Source organism: Salvelinus namaycush, chromosome 8 (genome assembly GCF_016432855.1).
Source record: "Salvelinus namaycush isolate Seneca chromosome 8, SaNama_1.0, whole genome shotgun sequence".
Lineage (NCBI taxonomy): Eukaryota > Metazoa > Chordata > Actinopteri > Salmoniformes > Salmonidae > Salvelinus > Salvelinus namaycush.
The window spans coordinates 6,171,020-6,193,191 of NC_052314.1; the positions used below are offsets into that span (position 1 = coordinate 6,171,020).

At 43.0% G+C, this 22,172-nt stretch overlaps 1 protein-coding gene across 1 annotated transcript; it reads left to right on the forward strand.

Moving 5' to 3' along the window:
* Positions 1–397: 397 nt before the first annotated feature.
* Positions 398–14,843, forward strand: LOC120052336 (CTD small phosphatase-like protein 2-A). The gene is made up of 13 exons (XM_038999185.1): positions 398–941; positions 2,242–2,498; positions 6,680–6,812; positions 7,453–7,599; positions 8,052–8,276; positions 8,734–8,827; positions 9,469–9,580; positions 9,901–9,987; positions 11,169–11,231; positions 11,943–12,022; positions 12,233–12,359; positions 12,514–12,609; positions 12,858–14,843. Exons 2-13 carry the CDS (start codon positions 2,262–2,264, stop codon positions 12,921–12,923), a joined length of 1,467 nt encoding a protein of 488 aa, XP_038855113.1. The 5' UTR covers positions 398–941; positions 2,242–2,261; the 3' UTR covers positions 12,924–14,843.
* The last annotated feature ends 7,329 nt before the right edge of the window (positions 14,844–22,172 follow it).

A 22,172-nucleotide genomic window follows, 5' to 3' on the forward strand; every position in this document is an offset into this window, starting at 1 on the left:
CTACACTGAAGGGCTACTCCTAAGCCGATCCCTTTTATGTTTGACAAATTCTATAGTATGACATCCTCTGCTTACAATGACGACACCATACAAGGCATCCACACATACCGGTACTCACTATGCTTAGTAGGCTTTGGAAGTATATGAGATCAGAATTTGTTTTCCAAACCTATTTTTGAAAATAAATTTGTGTACCAGTAATGCTGAAGTGCGCCTGCGCAGGTCATGTGTGGCGCAGCTGCGAGTGGCACAGCGGTCAAAGGCACTGCATCTCAGTGGTAGAGGAGTCACTACAGACCTTGGTTCGATTCCAGCCTGTATCACAACCGGTCGTGATAGGGAGTCCCATAGGGTGGCGCACAATTGGTCCATCGTCCGGGTTAGGTTTTGGCCGGGGTAGGCGTCATTGTAAATAAGAATTTGTTCTTAACTGATTTGCCTAGTTAAATACATATTTTTTTAATCAATCATCCGGGGTTTCTGACGAGATAGCTAGGATTCGCATTACAGTGGGTTTACGCCGGTGCAGCAGCCACATATATGCTCCGTATTTAAACACGTGATCCGTCAAACCATGTCATGAAAATAATATATTTTTTACAAACCGTTTTACCGCATACTTATGACGTTATTCAGTGGTTACTTTTAGCTGCTTTTGCGATGGTGTGCACGGTGGTGGTACACTGTAAATTGCATATAATATAATCCACATTCCTAGACATCAAACTAGCGCTGGAGTCAGAGTAGCTTTATCGAGTGCACTCTCAGAATTTGTGATGAGGCGGGAAATGGCGTCCAAAGAGCCCGTCGATGGTCTGTGGTTCTGAACACAGCTGGCAGCGATAACGACGGCCAGACCTCTCTCTCGGTGGCCGCCCCGTTGCGGCTACCAGTGTGGACAGGCAAGCGGCAAGTTTGGTTACGAATTTATTGCACCATCGGTAAGTAACGTTAATTGTTTATGGCTGTGTCAACATGTTTTTGATTCAAACGATTGCCATATCATCAGTGAGCACCTAGCCAGCCAGCTTGGTGTAGCTAAATGCTACCAGGTAACGTGACTAGCTAGCTATATCTAGCGACAATACTAGTCATTTGATTTATTAAACCAATATTAAACTGCTGACCGATGCTATGCATGTTTGGTTGGCAATCGTGAAATCAAAATGGCTAGTTAGCCTGCTAATCTTAAGTGTATACCGTTAGCTAACTCTAACGTTAGCTAGTTCGCGAGCCAGACAACTATTCCGTTACTTTTATCGTTAGTCCCAATTTCGTTGGCTAGCTTAGCCATTTTACTATGTGAATACCGGTATCTCGTTTTAGAATGGCCGTAATAAAATAAGTGGGTCGCTAACTGTTAAGGTTAGCTAGCTAACACTGGTTACATAACAGTTAACTAGCTAATGCAATGTTCATGCCTGTCACTCGCTGTTCACGGGCTTGCACTTACAGTTTTGCTAACAACTGCTAGCTAGATACTAGCTAACACATTACTAATGTTTGGAGCCATATATAGGTGGCTTTGGTCAAGTCTCATATTTGATTTAACGTCCTATATGACTTGGCTTGTGAAAGGGAATTCTCGTCGTATTCTAACTAGTTACCTAGGCCTCATACTAGCAGCTAGTTAAGTTTGCCAACAACTTCAGCTAGAAAAAAAAAGAAGCTTGCAGAACGAACACCGCCCACTTTTCTGGTAGTGTTCATAAAATAGTGTAACGACCCTGGGTTTATAAGCGCGGAAATCGACTCTGCCGCTTGAGCATGCTTTTGCGGCACAGTCGATAGCGCGCCGGACCTCGGGCTAGGAGGTCGAGGGTTCGAGACCTGCTCCCTGCCTGTTTCATTACAATATCTACAAGTACTGTAGCATAGATCCCACTGTGGATATGTTATTGTGACCGTGGAGTATGTCTATAAATTAGTCGAATTTAAATCTGTATTCTGAAATATTTATAAATTACAATGACATATAATTATTACCTTAAATGATATAGTTAATTATAATTCTCAATACTCTTTTTAGATATAATCGTTTTTGGGAATACAAATGTCAAGAATATGCCTAACATCCTAACAAAGTAAAATAAACACATTGTTAGGGCTATAATAAATAAATGTGTTGTGGCTGTGTTAAAGCTCTGACTTGGCTACATGTCACCTCACTGGTTTCCTGTGTTCTCTTTGTTGTACTTGTAATATATATTGCCCCGTCTGCTTGCTGTGCTGCCACACCAGTCTTCCATGTAACGTGTAGGATGATGAGGTTGAGAGTGCGGAAAGCTTCTCAGCAGCCCAGCACCAAACCAAAACCTACTCCCAAATCCAGCCCCGGCCTTCCAGCCCCAGCCTCAGCCCCCCGCCCAGCCCAGGCCAAGAGGAAAAACTGTGAGGTGGAGCCCACTGCCGTGACCAGGAGAGGCCTCAGAATGCAGAAGAATGAGACAGGCCTGTTTTCCACCATCAAGAAGTTCATCAGGGGAAATGCTGTCAAGGTGTGTTTGTGTGAACTGTTTGCAAATGCTCACATTTGGGGCAGCAGGTAGCCTAGTGGTTAGAGCATTGGGCCAGTAACCGAAAAGTTGCTCAATCGAATCCCCGAGCTGACAAGATAAAAACCTGTCGTTCTGCCCCTGAACAAGGCAGTTAACCCACTGTTCCCCGGGTAGGCCGTCATTGTAAATAAGAATTTGTTAACTGACTTGCCTAGTTAAATAAATGTTAAATATAAAATAAATTGCAGCACATTCCATTCATGTCATGGGATGGATGTTAGCATTTTTACACGCTTCGTGTTCAAATAATCCAAGTGACTTTGTTGAGCTTCACAATCAATTTGAGATACTTTCAAGTGATTTGGACATGATGCGGGAAAAATACTAATATCGGTCCCATGACTTGAATGGGTTTTCTACTTCAAATGCTAAAACATTAGCATTTAGAAACGGTACCAGGGAAACTAAAGCAAAGCATGGATTGCTGTCATCAAATTTTATTTGTCACATGTGCCTAATACATCAGGACCTTACAGTGAAATGCTTACTTACAAGCCCTTAACCAACAATGCAGTTCAAGAAAGAGAGTTAGGAAAATATTTGCCAAATAACCTGAAGTAAAAAAAGTAATACAATAATGAGGCTTTATACAGGGAGTACCGGTACTGAGTTAATGTGTGGGGGTGCAGGTTAGTCAAGGTAATTTGTACATGTAGGTAGGGGTAAAGTGACTGCATAGATTAGTGTAAAAACAAAGAGGGGGGTGGGGGGTCAATGTTGATAGTCTGGGTGGCCATTTGATGAATGGTTCAGCAATCTTATAGCTTATCAATAGAAGCAGTTAGGAACCATTTGGTCCTAGACTTGGCACTCCGGTACTGCTTGCCGTGCGGTAGCAGAGAGAACCGTCTGTGACTGGAGTCTTTGACAATTTTTTGGGCCTTCCTCTGACACTGCGTAGTATATACAGTACCAGTCAAAAGTTTGGTCACACATACTCATTCAAGGGTTTTTCTTTATTTTTACTATTTTCTATATTGTAGAATAATAGTAAAGACATCAAAACTATGAAATAACACACATGGAATCATGTAGTAATCAAGAAAGTGTTAAACAAATGAAAATATATTTTATATTCTTCAAAGCAGCCAACTTTAACTTGATGACAGCTTTGCACACTCTCTTGGCATTCTCTCAACCAGCCTCACCTGGAATGCTTTTCCAACAGTCTTGATAGAGTTCCCACATATGCTGAGCACTTGCTCGCTGCTTTTCCTTCACTCTGCCGTCCAACACATCACAAACCATCTCAATTGGGTTGAGGTTGGGTGATTGTAGAGGCCAGGTCAAGTGTGCCTTGAATTCTAAATAAATCACTGACAGTGTCCAGCAAAGCACCATCACACCTCCTCCTCCATGCTTCACGGTGGGAACTACACACACGGAGATCATCTGTTCACCAACTCTGCATCTCACAAAGACATGCCCTTCACTTGCAACAGATTTCACAGGCTCATCATTTGTATAAACAAAATTAAAATACAGAAGGTAACCCACTTCATTACTTTGATACACTTGATAACCCAATTGTAAAACATAATTTATGTAAACTGTCATTATTTGTTGCTTATTTTCTACTTCTTAGATGGGTATAACCTAGCCTGGTGGAACCAGCCTGATCACTGTGTTCACCATATAATGTCCAGGGTATAACCTAGCCTGGTGGAACCAGCCTGATCACTGTGTTACATATCCTAACTGCCATTGATAATAGAACAGTGACTATGTGTTCACAGAAACATGTATGGAGCCAGCACGTGGAGACTTGCAAGATAATGTGATGTGAAGTCCAGACTGACAGACAGGCTTGATACTGATGTCTCTGAATGGAGAGAGACCTGGCACTCTGTACTGATGTCTCTGAATGGAGAGAGACCTGGCACTCTGTACTGATGTCTCTGAATGGAGAGAGACCTGGCACTCTGTACTGATGTCTCTGAATGGAGAGAGACCTGGCACTCTGTACTGATGTCTCTGAATGGAGAGAGACCTGGCACTCTGTACTGATGTCTCTGAATGGAGAGAGACCTGGCACTCTGTACTGATGTCTCTGAATGGAGAGAGACCTGGCACTCTGTACTGATGTCTCTGAATGGAGAGAGACCTGGCACTCTGTACTGATGTCTCTGAATGGAGAGAGACCTGGCACTGTACTGATGTCTCTGAATGGAGAGAGACCTGGCACTCTGTACTGATGTCTCTGAATGGAGAGAGACCTGGCACTCTGTACTGATGTCTCTGAATGGAGAGAGACCTGGCACTCTGTACTGATGTCTCTGAATGGAGAGAGACCTGGCACTCTGTACTGATGTCTCTGAATGGAGAGAGACCTGGCACTCTGTACTGATGTCTCTGAATGGAGAGAGACCTGGCACTGTACTGATGTCTCTGAATGGAGAGAGACCTGGCACTCTGTACTGATGTCTCTGAATGGAGAGAGACCTGGCACTCTGTACTGATGTCTCTGAATGGAGAGAGACCTGGCACTCTGTACTGATGTCTCTGAATGGAGAGAGACCTGGCACTCTGTACTGATGTCTCTGAATGGAGAGAGACCTGGCACTCTGTACTGATGTCTCTGAATGGAGAGAGACCTGGCACTCTGTACTGATGTCTCTGAATGGAGAGAGACCTGGCACTCTGTACTGATGTCTCTGAATGGAGAGAGACCTGGCACTCTGTACTGATGTCTCTGAATGGAGAGAGACCTGGCACTCTGTACTGATGTCTCTGAATGGAGAGAGACCTGGCACTCTGTACTGATGTCTCTGAATGGAGAGAGACCTGGCACTCTGTACTGATGTCTCTGAATGGAGAGAGACCTGGCACTCTGTACTGATGTCTCTGAATGGAGAGAGACCTGGCACTCTGTACTGATGTCTCTGAATGGAGAGAGACCTGGCACTCTGTACTGATGTCTCTGAATGGAGAGAGACCTGGCACTCTGTACTGATGTCTCTGAATGGAGAGAGACCTGGCACTCTGTACTGATGTCTCTGAATGGAGAGAGACCTGGCACTCTGTACTGATGTCTCAAAATGGAGAGAGACCTGGCACTCTGTACTGATGTCTCTGAATGGAGAGAGACCTGGCACTCTGTACTGATGTCTCTGAATGGAGAGAGACCTGGCACTCTGTACTGATGTCTCTGAATGGAGAGAGACCTGGCACTCTGTACTGATGTCTCTGAATGGAGAGAGACCTGGCACTCTGTACTGATGTCTCTGAATGGAGAGAGACCTGGCACTCTGTACTGATGTCTCTGAATGGAGAGAGACCTGGCACTCGGCATTAAACATTTTACTTGACAACTTTTACTTGTATTGTCTTTTTGTTATTATTGAATGGAATCAGTCAATATGGGGAGGGGGGACACCCCTTTGTATTCTGCACCAGGATCAGGGAACTCCTGTTGTGTGTATGGGACACCAAACAAGAAGCTATTACCATGTTTACCAAGGTCGGCCCCATTACAACCAGAAACAATGCAGATGGGCACAGCATCTGTATCGCCTGGGAATGACAATGAAATATGCACATTGTTATATTAGCAGAACACCGCTTCTATGGTGTTATGTAAAGGGTGGTTTATTCTACATGGACCTGTTACTACAATTTTAAAGTTATCAAAACACTTTGTTTAGAATATCTACATTAATTCATCAATTGCATTCTTCTCATATGACTCTGTAGGCTACTGACCTATTCAAAGCTTCCTCCGGCATCTCACCATACATCTGCCTGTAGTTGTACAACTCAACCTGCAGGAGGTTTGTTTGTTGTGATTTTGGGGGGGGCAAGATTCTGACAGATGGGTGGGTCTTGGTGGTGGCAAGGACACACCCACAACAACCCCCCCCCCCAAGCCAAGTCACATTTGGCTTCTGTCATGGCCGCCATCATTCCTTGAGGAGCAAGCCCCCCCCCCCCCCAAAAAAGAGGCCAAAATCTGCAGTTGCAATTTAGCTTTTTTTAAAGTTTGAATGGCGTTTTGATCTTAAAACGGTTGAAGAGGAGTAGCATCCTAAATAAAAGCTACAGGTCAGAAGGGTGCCATATTAAATGTTGCTTTCAGCAAGTCGTGACACTAACTACTAGTCCATCTGCTTCCTTTCTGTCAGATGGAGCATGATATCCCAGCTAAGAGGAGTCGTGTTGATTGTAAAGTGGACAGCAGCAACCTAATCACGTCTTCTCCTCATCCTCCTAACAAAGCTATCCCCAGGGGCTGCAGGAGAAGCGTAAACAAACCTGGTGAGTCAAGACTTTCCTCTGGCGTAATTAAGCAATAAGGCACGAGAGGGTGTGGTATACGGCCAATATACCACGGCTAAGGGCTGTTCTTATGCACGACGCATCGCGGAGTGCCTGGATACAGCCCTTAGCCGTGGTATATTGGCCATATATCACAAACCCCCAAGGTGCCTTATTGCTATTATAAACTGGTTACCAACGTAATTACAGCAGTAAAAATAAATGTTTTGTCAAACCCGTGGTATACGGTCTGATATACCACTGCTGTCAGCCAATCAGCATTCAGGGCTGGAACCACCCAGTTTTATAATTTGTAATAATAGAGTCGTTCATAGCGCTAAAAGACAAACTGTTGTCATGACGCCATCTTTGAACATCTGCTTTTGGAAATGTTGCAATTAGTCAATTGGTCATTAATGTTCATGAGATCGAAATAACCTGTTTTGCTATAATTGTGTGGATGTTGTCGTGTCCATTGGAAGAGTTCTGGCTGTTGACCACGTGGATAACACTTCCCCTCCGCTATAAGGAGGCGGTGATCATTAATGCTCAAGAAATCGGAAATATCCTGCATTGCCATAAGCAGGTGGATTTTGCAGGTTTCATTGGGAATAGTGAAGTTCCCTTGTTTTCCCCTCAGATCCAATGACGTTGAACAGTAAGCCCCTGAAGCCCAACGGTAAACTGGAGGTCCCCGTGGAGGTAGCCATCAGCCCTCCTCGCACTACTCTCCTGGGGACCATCTTCTCTCCAGTCTTCAACTTCTTCTCACCTGCAACCAAGACGGGTAACAGAATCTGCCTCAAGTCTCATCATTGTGCCTTGTGTTTGTTTTTTTTTTCAACCAGGAGGACCAGTCTAAGAATGACCGGTTACAGATTAAGGCTATTGTTGGACTAAAACGCCTTTACTCAATGGAGTTTCTCCAACATGCTTTACTAGTCCATGACTTGGTGTAATCTGTCTGGGATACCAGCCCTGTGTTTTTTTACCGATCCTAAAGGAATTCTCTTATATACCTCCCTCTTCTCCACGTCACTCCTGTATATTCCCCTCGTCCAACCAGAGGTTTTAAATGTAAAACATCTGTGGGTTACACAATTTTTTCATCCATGCTCACTCTTCTCTCGTCATTGCCTTATTCCTCTCTGTGTACGGAGTTAACGAGAGAAGATGCAAAGAATCAAAGAAAATACTTTTTGAGATTAACCCTGTGTCTCCGCTGTCTCCCCGATCCAGCCACTCTTGGGTCTGACTCACCTGGGCAGGTGCTGGAGGCTGAGGAGATTGTGAAGCAGCTGGAGGTGGAGGAATTGTCCACCAGTACCCCCACATCTACAGAAGGTGTCGTCCTGTCTCCTGTTGCTCCAGTACCACCACCACCGCCGGCTCTTCTGGCTACACCAGAACCACCTGTCGAGGAAGGGGAGATGGTTACAGAAACAGATATGCCCCTTCTAACAGGTAACCATGACGATATGCCCCCTTCTAACAGGTCACCCTGGTGATACGCCCCCTTCTAACAGGTCACCCTGGTGATACGCCCCCTTCTAACAGGTCACCCTGGTGATACGCCCCCTTCTAACAGGTCACCCTGGTGATACGCCCCCTTCTAACAGGTCACCCTGGTGATACGCCCCCTTCTAACAGGTAACCATGACGATATGCCCCCTTCTAACAGGTCACCCTGGTGATACGCCCCCTTCTAACAGGTCACCCTGGTGATACGCCCCCTTCTAACAGGTCACCCTGGTGATACGCCCCCTTCTAACAGGTCACCACGACAGGTTAAAACCCAGTGATTAGTGATGTGAAATTTTTACTTGCTGTGTTTGCTATGTTGAAATACCTGGGGAGAAAAGTAAATGTGAATAAAGAAAACCTGTGGATTTCTACGCCATTTAAATATGTTGTCATCCAGCTCCGGAATGCACCCCAGTCAGCTGTTACCCCCACGCCCCTCACACGGCCCCTGCAGACGGCACCTACGAGGAGGACTGGGAAGTCTTTGATCCGTGAGTACCGCTTAGTTTATTTAGCAACCGTACCAACCAAACAACGTTTTAAATGCCTCTCTCTTTAAATGTCTGTGGAATAGTAAGTAGTAGAAATAGGTCTCCCATCTGTGTGTCGTCATCACCATCTAACCAACTGAAGAAAAGCATTGTGTGTGCAAAGTGTCACGAACCGGCTCAAAGCCCGTAACAAAAGGGAGACCACATGGAGATAAGGAATAACAAAATATATTTATTAACTAAGGTAAAGTAAATACAATTAACAATGGTGTGTGTGTAGTCAGTAGTCAGTAGTGTAGGTGAGTGGTTGCGTGTATACATGTGATAAGTAGGGGTGTTGAAGGGTGCCAACACAAACAAACCAAATAACCACAACAAGGCCACAACCAGAATCTGTCTGTGTCTGAATGGAGAGAGTCCCCCCACTGACTGTGGAAGAGGTCTATTTATCCTGGGACACACCCGGGCCCAGGTGTTTCCCATGTAGCTGATGACCCTCCATACTCCGCCCACCAACATCCTAATAAGGAAACAAGAGCAAAGAGAGAGAGAAAACGGTAGACAGAGTGGGAGGGTCGTCACAAAAGGTTTTTTTCTTTACTTGAACCAACTAAAATATTCTGTGCCTGCTCGGTTTTCAGGTACTTCTTCATCAAACATGTGCCTCCGTTGACAGAGGAGCAGATAGCCAGGAAACCAGCACTGCCTCTCAAAACACGCAGCACACCAGAGTTCTCCCTGGTCCTAGATTTGGTGAGTAGCACATTTTTATATTTGAGTCATTAGCAGAAGCTCTTGTCTAGCCTGGGTGCCGGTCTGTTTCTGCTCTCTTTTAATATAGCCTGGGTGCCAGTCTACGACATTTGCTGTCCCATCGGAGCGCTACGATTGGTTTCTCAAAATTCTGGGGCTTAGCGAAGGTTAAATTGTGCTTGACAATTGGAGTAGGCAGAAGAAGCACAAACCAATCTGCGACTAGCTCTCATCTACAGCGTCTTAAAATCGGTGCATTCAACTAAAGAAGGTTGAACAGCCACTAACCAGAAGGTGTGTACTGTATGTGTTTTCATCAGGATGAGACGTTGGTGCACTGTAGTCTGAATGAGTTGGAGGACGCAGCCCTGACCTTCCCTGTGCTGTTCCAAGACGTCATCTACCAGGTACAGGCTGTGATACTATAGAAATCCACAGGTTTTAAGTGATTGTCAAGGGCTCTTTCTCAATTCTTCTTTCCTTGATTCTTTCCTTGTGTCCTCTCTCTCTCTCTCTCTCCTCGCTTTATTCTCAAACCACATTGTAAGAGAATATCCAAGGTCTTTTTTCCCATGGATTACTTCTATGCGTTTTGAGAAGGAGGCGAGGAGAGGGGGGACATGAGGAATCAAGGTAAGACAAATTGAGAAAAAGCATTAGGTTTTATGTGATTTGTCATGTGTTAAAATGGCCAGCTTCAGTCATCTGATTCTAGTCAGGCAGCTTAGTATCCCATTCAGGGGACCCCCACTTTTGTTAGTGTCTTATTGGTCAAGGTCAGCCAATTACTTATCAGCAATTCTCGTTCGGACTAGATTCCCTGGACTTCAGTTAGTGTGGGAACCCGGGAACAACTTTTGTCCGAACCGTCCCCATCCTGATGAGCACTACCATCGTTTCCCCTCCGTGGACTAAATCCATGCCTGTCTGATGTTTAAGTGTACTTGCATGCGTACATGTTGGGTCCCTCTTTCACTTGTTTCTTCGCTTGGATGGTCCTCCCATGTGGAGTCCTCCCCTGTGGGGTCCCCTTATGCAGGGGTACTTGTCGGTGTCTTCAACATCAAATGACATAAGTGACCTGAGAGCCGGAACCTCCGCTGTTCCACTGGGGAGGGATTCCGGAACACCTCCGCTGTTCCACTGGGGAGGGATTCCGGAACACCTCCGCTGTTCCACTGGGGAGGGATTCCGGAACACCTCCGCTGTTCCACTGGGGAGGGATTCCGGACTAGGATCACTTGCCATGATTTTAATCTCCAGCTCTGTTCCAACCAAGCGCAACAATTTGAACCAGAGTTAATGTCAGTTCTCACTGGACATGATTCTCACTTATCTGAACCATGAGTGGTCAGATGTATGTGGCTCTTCCATTAAACTCCCCCTAACCTGGACATCTGCCTCATCCTTGTTCTGACCGGACATTCTGTAGTGGTTGCTACCGGCAACTAAGGTTTCTTATTACATTGATGGTCCGTTGATTTTCTACAACCTACCCCTATTTTTCATCATGCAAAACATATCTTTCACTGAACAGGGAACGCTCTTGACATGCTATGGTTTTCATATGATTCTTTCTTCTCTGCAGGTGTATGTGCGGTTGAGGCCGTTCTTCAGAGAGTTCCTGGAACGCATGTCTCAAATTTACGAGGTGAGGTCCTATGTGTTTAATACATTGACATCAGACACTGTTGACTAGAGTGAAAATTCATTCCTGTCTTGGTCTGTCAAAAAAATATCCCCCACCTGTACTGTCCTGATCCCACAACAGTTTTATAACCCCAGAACTTTCCTGTCCCTTCTCAAAATAAATCACTGCCGCACCGTGCTCAATTTTGCGTGCAAAAGTATGTAGGCTATTCAATCAAATTTGTGTTTAAAGCCCTTTTTACATCAGCAGATGTCACAAAGTGCTATACAGAAACCCAGCCTAAAACCCCAAACAGTAAGCAATGCCTGTGGCTGCGAGAATGTCAAGAGTGTGCAAAGCTGTCATCAAGGCAAAGGGTGGCTACTTTGAAGAATCTCAAATATAAAATATATTTTGATTTGTAGTTCTTGGTTACTACATGATTCCATGTGTGTTATTTCATAGTTTTCATGTGTTTTTTTTAGTTTATTCTACAATGTAGAAAATTGTTTAAAAAAAATAAAATACACTATTTCCACCCCTATTACTGCACTGCCCCTTCCTGTGGACTGTTGATCCTGTTCCGAACGTGACTCCCATTCCTGACAGATTCCCGCGGGTCCTGTTCTCGTGTAAACCTCTACTGTAGACTTCACTGGGACAGACAAACAGAACGGAAATATATATACCCTTTTTTTTAAATGATTCTTATGGGTTTCTTGTCGTTCACAGATCATTCTGTTCACTGCCTCTAAGAAGATGTACGCAGACAAGTTACTGAACATACTGGACCCCAAGAAACAGTTGGTCAGGTCAGTTAAATAAAGTTATTGCTTTTGAATGATTACAAATAACCAGTGTTGAGTTGCACCATGACCTGTATCCCAAATGGCACAATATTCCCCAAAAGTAGTGCACCTACGTAGGGATTAATTAGGTTGTGTATAAAGCTTGTACTAATGTCCTAACACCCACCACTACACTTGACTAATCATTTGGTTATTTTTCTACCTCTCCTACAGGCATCGTTTGTTTCGTGAGCACTGTGTATGTGTTCAAGGAAACTACATCAAGGACCTAAACATTCTTGGAAGAGATCTTTCAAAAACCATAATAATCGACAATTCACCTCAAGCCTTCGCCTATCAGGTAAGCCTTCACAGTACAGCTACTCATTCTATCCCGCAGGAATCGCATACTTAAATTATATGCACTCAATATACAATAAGTATTTTGGATGAAAGTGACGACAAAGTGGCATATATTCATATACGATTCAAAACGTCATGGTTCTTCATCACAGCTTTCCAATGGGATTCCCATCGAGAGCTGGTTCATGGACAGGAATGATAACGAGCTTCTCAAGCTGGTTCCTTTCTTGGAGAAGCTAGTGGAGATGGTATGTACTCATTCTGGAGAAGGGGGGGAGAAACTCATGAATATTTTTGGATGTGGATCCAACTCAAGCGACTTCCTTATGTACTCACTCAAACATTTGCCCTTGTACCTGTAAGATTGTCTGTATACGGCTTGCATAAACAGACCGGTTTCTGTTCTTTCTCTTCCTCCACGAAAGTCACCTCAGTCATTTGTCTTGGTGTACTATTTTATGCAACCTCTGCTCTCTGTTCTTACTCTCCTCCACAGAATGAGGACGTGAGGCCTTACGTCAGAGAACGGTTTCGTCTTCACGATCTCCTTCCTCCAGACTGATTTTGTGATTGGTTGAGCCAGCAGGCTAACCCATAGAAATATAGAATGTGTATTTATATTAGAATGTTCATTCTAATTCTATGGACTAGGCCTGCAGTACATGGGAGAGGGATGCCTTCCCTTCAACACAGCGGAGATGAGGAGAATCAAGTTTAACTGACTCTAATGAGGATGTTGTTTTTTAAATGGATCTCTGTCTACAACTACAACGTTTTCATTACCGATGAAAATACCAACAACAAAACACCATTACAGAGGATTGTCTTGTTACAGAAAACAACAAAACACCATTACAGAGGATTGTCTTGTTACAGAAAACAACAAAACACCATTACAGAGGATTGTCTTGTTACAGAAAACAACAAAACACCATTACAGAGGATTGTCTTGTTACAGAAAACAACAAAACACCATTACAGAGGATTGTCTTGTTACAGAAAACAACAAAACACCATTACAGAGGATTGTCTTGTTACAGAAAACAACAAAACACCATTACAGAGGATTGTCTTGTTACAGAAAACAACAAAACACCCATCTTTATAATTCCTGAAGCTATGTACAGTTTGAGTATTTGTATATGTTTTGTATTCTCGAACTAAACTGTTATACTCAAACTAAACTGTACCCCCAGAGTAGAGCAATCCCCTTGTATTGTAAAAGGCTTCTGCCTAGACGGACCTTTTGTTTATTCTTGAAAGCAGGGCCGTGTTCGTTAGGGCACAAACGTTTTGCAACTAAGGGGTGGGGGGAAAGCGTTTCTGATTGGACAAGTCCAGGCAGAACATCTCCAATTTCGGACCGTTTTCTTCGTTTTGGTGCCTAATGAACAAGACCGTGGCGACTTTCTGGGAGATGTTTCTCATCTGCAGCTACACTTTTGGACTGACTGAACTGAATGTCATGCAGTATTTGAGTGTGAGGACCTGACTGCTCCAGACTCGTTTTAACAGGAATGGGCAGTCAAACCTGTATAATATACACACTCGATTACATGTGTATATATGACGTATATATATTTTTCAACTTTTCACTGTGCTTCTGATTTTACTATGCGTTCCTCTTTTAACTGACTGCTTCTTTTACATTTTATTTTTTACATTTGGTGAAAAAATAGGAGATTTTTCTGTTGTCTGCCTGCAATTTTTGCATCCCAAATGGCAACCTATTCCCTATATAGTGCACTGTTTGACCACAGCCCTATGGGACCTATTCCCTAATAGTGCACGATACAAAAGAATAGGGTGTAATTTGGTATGCATGCTTATTTCTTTGTCTGCTTTTTAGTCCCATTTTAAGTGCAGTTATGTGGTCTCTAACAAGGTGCGGGTTTTAAACTTATCTTTTAAGAGGAAATGTTTATGAAATCATCATGAGGATGTGTATAGGTCGTAATATTAATGTAGAATAAGGTTTCACTTGGAAGACCATTCAACAAGCCATAATGATGGCCCAGATATTAATTTAGAAAATGTATATTTGAGATTTCACCACTTTCTGATGTTTAAAGATGTTTAAAAATACCCTTAAGATGCTCTGTTTTTAGGGTGTGATGAAGAGTTTTAAGGAGGAAGGAAGGAAGGCTTCGGAGCTCCTGCACTTTTTGTAAAAAATACTTTTAAATCCAGCCCTATGTAAAAATCATTTTTTGTACACAAGTTATCACCTCAATTGTTATGTCCGGACTATTTTGAAATCGTAGCACCAGCAAAACGGCTAACATTTTGTTTTATCTTTTAAATCATGTGTTTCAATGCTGTTCTTAGTCTTGTGTGTGTGGAATTTCTTATGTAAGAGTCTTAAAGTTTGGCCGATAAGACTCCATGTTGTCATTGACCATCTTGGACGGTCACTCCTGTTGTACTCGGTGTTACTCAATGGTGTCCTTGATCATAAATACATTTTTATACAATTAATGAAAATGAATGATTTACCATTTTGTTTTTATTGAACTGCATCAGTATGAGCCGAGACGCATACATTATTTAGCAAGGTACTCTTATCTGGAGCAACTTAGTCACACACACTAAAAAATACAAAAGTATGTGGACACCGCAAAAAATTTGTGGGATTTGACTTTCAGCCACATCCGTTGCTGACAGGTGTATACAAATTGAGCACACAGCCATGCAATCTCCATAGACAAACATTGGCAGTAGAATGGCCTGTACGGAAGAGTTCAGTGACTTTCAACGTGGCACCGTCATAGGATTCCACCTTTCCAACAAGTCAGTTCGGCAAATTTCTACCCTGCTAGAGCTGCTCTGGTCAACTGTAAGTGCTGTTATTGTGAAGTGGAAATGTCTAGGTGCAACAACAGCTCAGCTGTGAAGTGGTAGTTCACACAAGCTCACAGAACGTCTCCTCGGTTGCAACGTTCACTACCGAGTTCCAAATTTTCTCTGGAAGCAACGTCAGCACAAGAACTGTTCATCGGGAGCTTCAGGAAATACGTTTTGATGGCTGAGCAGCCGCACACAAACCTAAGGTCGCAATGCCAAGCGTCGGCTGGAATGGTGTAAAGCTCCCCGCCATTGGACTCTGGAGCGGTGGAAATGCGTTCTCTGGAGTGATGAATCACATTCATCTGACAGTCCGACGGATGAATCTGGGTTTGGTGAATGCCAGGAGAACGCTACCTGCCCCAATGCGTAGTGCCAACTGTAAAGTTTGGAGGAGGAATAATGGTATGGGGCTGTTATTCATGGTTCGAGCTAGGCCCCTTAATTCCAGTGAATGGAAATTCTAGACGATTCTGTGCTTCCAATTTTGTGGCAACAGTTTGAGGAATGCCCTTTCCTGTTTCAGCATGACAATGCCCCCGGTGCACAAAGCAAGGTCCATACAGAAATGGTTTGTCGAGATCTGTGTGGAAGAACTAGACTGGCCGGCACAGAGCCCTGACCTCAAACCTATCTAACACCTTTGGGATGAATTGAGCCCCCGTGCACAGAGCAACATACCTTTTGGTCATGTAGTGCGGAAAGTATTCAGACCCCTTGATTTAAAACATTTTTAAATTTACGTTACAGACTTTAATGGATTAAATTACTTTATTCCCCCTCAGTCTACACACAATACCCCATTATGACAAAGAAAAAACAGGTATTTAGACATTTTTGCAAATGTATTCAAAATAAAACAAATTAAATACCTTACGTAAGTATTCAGACCCTTTGCTATGAGACTCGAAATTGAACCAAGCCATTAGGATGAAGGAATTGTCCGTAGAGCTCCGAGACAGGATTTTTGTCGAGGCACAGATCGGGGGAAGGTTACCAAAACATTTCTGCAGCATTGAAGGTCCCCAAGAACACATTCTTAAATGGAGGAAGTTTGGAACCACCAAGACTCTTTCAAGAGCTGGCCGCCCAGCCAAACTGCGATCAGGGGAGAAGGGCCTTGGTCAGGGAGGTGACCAAGAATGCGGTGGTCACTCTGACAGAGCTCCAGAGTTCCTCTGTGGAGATGGGAGAACCTTCCAGAAGAACAACCATCTCTGCAGCACTCCACAAATCAGGCCTTTATGGTAGACTGGCCAGACGGAAGCCATTCCTCATTAAAAGGCACATGATAGGCCTCTTGGAGTTTGCAAAAAGGCACCTAAAGGACTCTCAGACCATGAGAAACAAGATTCAAGAAACAAGATTGAACACTTTGGCCTGAATGACAAGTGTCACGTCTGGAGGAAACCTGGCACCATCCCTACGGTGAAGCATGGTGGTGGCAGCATCATGCTGTAGGGATGTTTTTCAGCAGCAGGGACTGGGAGACTAGTCAGGATCGAGGGAAAGATGAAAGGAGCAAATTACAGTGAGATCCTTTTTGAAAACCTGCTTCAGAGCACTCAGATCCTCAGACTGGGGTGAAGGTTCACCTTCCAACAGGACAACAACCCTAAGCACACAGCCAAGACAATGCAGGAGTGGCTTCGGGAAAAGTCTCAATGTCCTTGAGTTGCCCAGCCAGAGCCCAGACTTGAACCCGATAGAACATCTCTGGAAATAGCTGTGCACCCATCCAACCTGACAGAGCTTGAGAGGGTTTGCAGAGAAAAATGGGAGAAACTCCCCAAATACAGTTGTGCCAAGCTTGTAGCGTCATACCAATGAAGACTCAAGGCTGTAATCGCTGCCAAACGTGCTTCAACAATGTACTGAGTAAAGGGTCTGAATACTTATGTAAATGTCATTTCAGTTTATACATTTTTGCAGACTTGTTTAAAATCAACATTTTTTTGGCTTTGTCATTATGGTATATTGTGTGTAGATTGAGGGGAAAAAATATATCTAATCTATTTTTGAATAGGGCTGTAACCTATCAAAATGTGGAAAAATAAGGGGTCTGAATACTTTCCGAATGCACTGAAACAGTACTTTTTCCGTTACTCTCCTCTCCCCAACTTGGGGCTTGAACCAGGGACCCAGTGCACACATCGACAACAGTCACCCTCGAAGCATCTGTCATGGAAATTCTACACAGGGACACTCAAAGTCAATCTTAAATGAGTCGTTGTTTATTAACATTTAACTGGAGAGGTTCCAACAAAACTTGATACACCGTAATACACGTCTGTCAGGAGCTCTATCGGGGCAGTCCCGTTAGATATGGAGCTCTATCGAGGCAGTCCCGTTAGATATGGAGCTCTATCGGGGCAGTCCCGTCAGATATCTACTACTTACGGTCTTGTTACATAGACATGATTTAGCTTATTCATCATTCATAATTAATTCATCATTAACGTTTGGTTCCTTGAAACGGAGATCCTTTCATTCTTAAAACAGAAGGTTCTGTGCGTTCTGCCAAATTGCAGATACTGATAGTGAGGATTTGTTCAAATCAGTCACTTGCATGAACACAGAAACTGGTTATTAGAAAAGCACAAACATAGCCTCCCGAGTAGCGTAGTGGTCAAAAAATCCATTCTTACTGAAACGTATGTAACTTGTTGGCTTATCCCTCTGTACTGGTACAGATCTACTACTCACACCACTCCTCTCAGGATCCCTCACCCTTGACCCATCTTCCTCTACTTTCTTCACTGCCTCAGCATACGACAACTTCTACACTACTCTAATCCTGATAACCTCAACCTGCCCCTCTCTCACCGGACATGTCTGATCCCCAGCCACATGGGCACCCCTACAATTAACACATACCACTTCTTTCCCCAATGCTACACATTTCTTTGTCTCATGCCCTTCTGCACACCTAGAAACCTCCCTCCTACACACTGCTGCCACATGCCCATAAGCTTGACACATGTAACAACGTAATGTATTCGGTTACAAAAGCTTAAGCGGGATAACTGATATCCTAACATCACTTTGTCGGGCAAAGACTCAACAAAACTCAAAAGAACAGACAACTTTTCACCACTCACGCTTCCCTGTCCGCATTGCACCAAACGACAAGCATCACAAACACCGTGAATCTCACCCTAAGACTCACAAACTTTTACAGATGCACAATTGAGAGCATCCTGTCGGGCTGTATCACCACCTGGTACGACAACTGCGCCGGCCGCAACCCCAGGGCTCTCCAGTGAGTGGTGCGGCCTGCCCAACGCATTATCTGGGGCACACTGCCTGCCCCCAGGACACCACAGCACCCGATGTCACAGGAAGGCCAAAAAGATCAAGGACATCAACCACCGAGCCACGGCCTGTTCACCCCACTATCATTCAGAAGGCGTGGTCAGTACACGTGCATCAAAGCTGGGACCGGAAGACTGAAAAACAGCTTCTATCTCAAGGCCATCAGACTGTTAAATAGCCAAACACTAGCCGGCCACCACCCGGTTACTCAACCCTGCACCTTAGAGACTGCTGCTCTATGTACATAGACATGGAATCATTGGTCCCTGTAATAATGGAACACTAGTCACTTTAATAATGTTTACATACTGCTTTACTAATTGAATATGTATATAGTGTATTCTACTGTATTTTAGTCTATGCCACTCCGACATTGCTCATCCTAATATTTATATATTTCTTAATTCCATTATTTTACTTTTAGAATTGTGTGTTTTGTTGTGAATTGTTAGATACTACTGCACCGTTGGAGCTAGGAACACAAGCATTTTGCTACACCCGCAATAACATCTGCTAAATATGTGTATGTGACAAATAAAATGTTATTTGATTTTTCGTTGGTCCACTTTCACCGCTACTCCAGTAATCACTTCTTTCAATGGCGCCATTTTCTTGAGAGCAAAAGAATTCACATCTCTTGCCCCCATTCGTTTAACGTGGAGAGCCTACTCCCTCTGACCAACAGAAACACAAACATTATCACAAGATGACTTTGGGTTACCTTCACCGATTCCACAGCACCTAAAGTTCGTTTTCACCCATCCTTGAAACCACAAATGGATCAGCCAAAATGCAAGGGTTCACTTCTTTTTTTTTTAAATGTCACTCCTACCGTCACAGACTCATCTTTTATCCTGATCCTTGGTGCAAGCTTCGGGCTCCGAGAACTTCACCACACCTACCACCTCTGATACTTCGCCCTCATTCACTTCCATTTCTCCTCCTGTCTTCAGCACCCTCTGCTTACACTTTCTACCAGTCTTCTTTAACAAACCATCTCCCTTTTTTCGCCATTTTTAACCAATTCAAGCTCACCCTCTTCCTCCCTCTCTCTCTTAGACCTCATCTGCCTCTCTTTTTCCCCCATTCCTCCTCCGTAATCCAAGTATACATCTCCTTATGATAATACTGCACTTCTCCTTACATACATTTTGTTCTTGCCCTTTCAAGGGACGGCATTCCCCGCTTGCTCCAGCCCTCCACCTCCACAAGTGTGCATGGCACACACTTCAAACCAAAGTCCAGCTAGCTAAGTCCCACATCGAGGAGGATTTCTCGCTGTAATAAAGCCTTTTGTGGGGAAAAACTCATTCTGATTGGCTAGGCTTGGCTCCCAGTGGGTGGGCCTATGCCCTCCCAGGCCCATCCATGACTGCGCCCGGGTCATGTGGGGATGGGAGAACCTTCCAGAAGGACAACCATCTCTGCAGCACTCCACAAATCAGGCCTTTATGGTAGAGTGGCCAGACGGAACCCATTCCTCATTAAAATGCATATGTATTCCCAGTCATATGTATTCCCAGTCATGTGAAATCCATAGATTAGGACCTAATGGATGTATTTCAATTGACTGATTTCCTTTTATATGAACTGAAACAGTAAAATCATTGAAATTGTTGCATGTTGCATTTATATTTTTATTCGGTATACTGCAAGGTGTCAGAGCGAGTGGCGTCACCGATTGAAACGCTACTAGCACACACCACTAACCAGCTCTTCACAGTCCCCAAGTCCAGAACAGACTATGGGAGGCATACAGTACTACATAGAGCCATGACTACATGGAACTATATTCCACATCAAGTAACTGACGCAAGCAGTAAAATTACATTTTTAAAAATATTTAAAAGCACCTGATGGAACAGCGGGGACTGTGAAGCAACACAAACATTGGCACAGACACATGCATACACACACATGATAACATACGCACTACACATACACATGGATTTAGTACTGTAGATATGTGGTAGTGGTGGAGTAGGGGCCTGAGGGCACACAGTGTGTTGTGAAATCTGTGAATGTATTGTAATGTTTTTAAAATTGTATAAATTCCCTTAATTTTGATGGACCCCAGGAAGAGTAGCTGCTGCTTCGGCATCAGCTAATGGAGATCCATAATAAATACAAACTAGCTAGCCATTTCACACCGGTTACGCATACACACCATCAGCGGTGGAAAAAGTATCCAATTGTCATACCTGAGTAAAAGTAAAGATACCTTAATAGAAAATGACTCAAGTAAAAGTAAAAGTCTCTCAGTGAAATACTACTTGAGTAAATGTCTAAAAGTATTTGGTTTTAAATATACTTAAGTATCAAAAGTAAATGTAATTGATAAAATATACATAAGTATCAAATGTAAAAGTATACATAATTTAAAATTCCTTATATTAAGCAAACCAGACAACACAATTAATTTTTTACTTAAATCATTTTTATTTTTTTTACGGATAGCCAAGACTTAGATAAATTTACAAATGAAGCATTTGTGTTTAGTGAGTCGCCAGATCAGAGGCAGTAGAGATGACCAGGGATGTTCTCTTGATAAATGTGTGAATTGAACGATTTTCCTGTCCCGCTAAGCATTCAAAATGTAACAAGTACTTTTGGGTGTCAGGGAAAATGTATGGAGTAAGAAGTATATTATTTTCTTTAGGAATGTAGTGAAGTAAAAGTAAAAGTTGTCAAATATAAAAATAGTAAAGTACAGATACCAAAAAAAAACGAATTAAGTGGTACCTTAAAGTATTTTTACATCACTGCACACCATACAATTTAAATGAACTTGGCCATGTCATCTTGTAATGTGTAGCCTACTACAATATCCTGCTATTCGAAACACTGAACTGAACAAACTACAAACATCCTCACTTGCAGTGGCAGAAAAAGTACTCAAATCTCATAGTTGAGTAAAAGTAAAGATACCTTAATAGAAAATGACTCAACTTAAAGTGAAAGTCACCCAGTAAAATACTACTTGAGTAAAAGTCTAAAAGTATTTCGTTTTAAATATACTTAAGTATCAAAAGTAAATGTAGTTGCTAAAATATACTTAAGTCTCAAAAGGAAAAGTGTGAATAATAAAAAAAATCCTTATATTAAGCAAACCAGAAGGCACAATTATCTTGTTTTTTATTTATTTATGGATAGCCAGGGTCACACTCCAACACTTAGACATAATTTAAAAACAAAGCACGTGTTTAGTGAGTCCGCCAGATCAGAGGCAGAAGGGATGACCAGGGATGTTCTCTTGATAAGTGTGTGAATTGGACCATTTTCCTGTCAAAATATAACCAGAACTTTTGTGTCAGGGAGTGAAAATGACACAATTTTCTTTAGGAATGTGGTGAAGTAAAAATAAAAGTTGTCAAAATATAAATAGTAAAGTACAGATACCCCAAAACACTACTTAAGTATTACTTTAAAGTATTTTTACTTAAGTACTTTACACCACTGCTAATTGGTGACATCTATATTCAATGGTCTAAAAATTACTATTTTAATGGGTATTCTGAAATGATATAACTGACATTATGTTTTGGTTTGAACGAATGATGCTATGTTGCCACTAAATACGGGAAAGCAATGACTGAAGAATAATAATTGGAGCAGCAATGACTGGAGAATAATATTGGGAGCATGACAGCGC

Excerpts from the sequence above, each read along its gene's own strand:
- LOC120052336 (XM_038999185.1), top strand. The coding sequence starts at position 2,262 with ATGATGAGGTTGAGAGTGCGGAAAGCTTCTCAGCAGCCCAGCACCAAA. Across the intron at positions 9,988-11,168 it reads TCCAAGACGTCATCTACCAG|GTGTATGTGCGGTTGAGGCC; the intron begins GTACAGGCTGTG and ends TCTTCTCTGCAG. Across the intron at positions 12,023-12,232 it reads CCCAAGAAACAGTTGGTCAG|GCATCGTTTGTTTCGTGAGC; the intron begins GTCAGTTAAATA and ends CCTCTCCTACAG.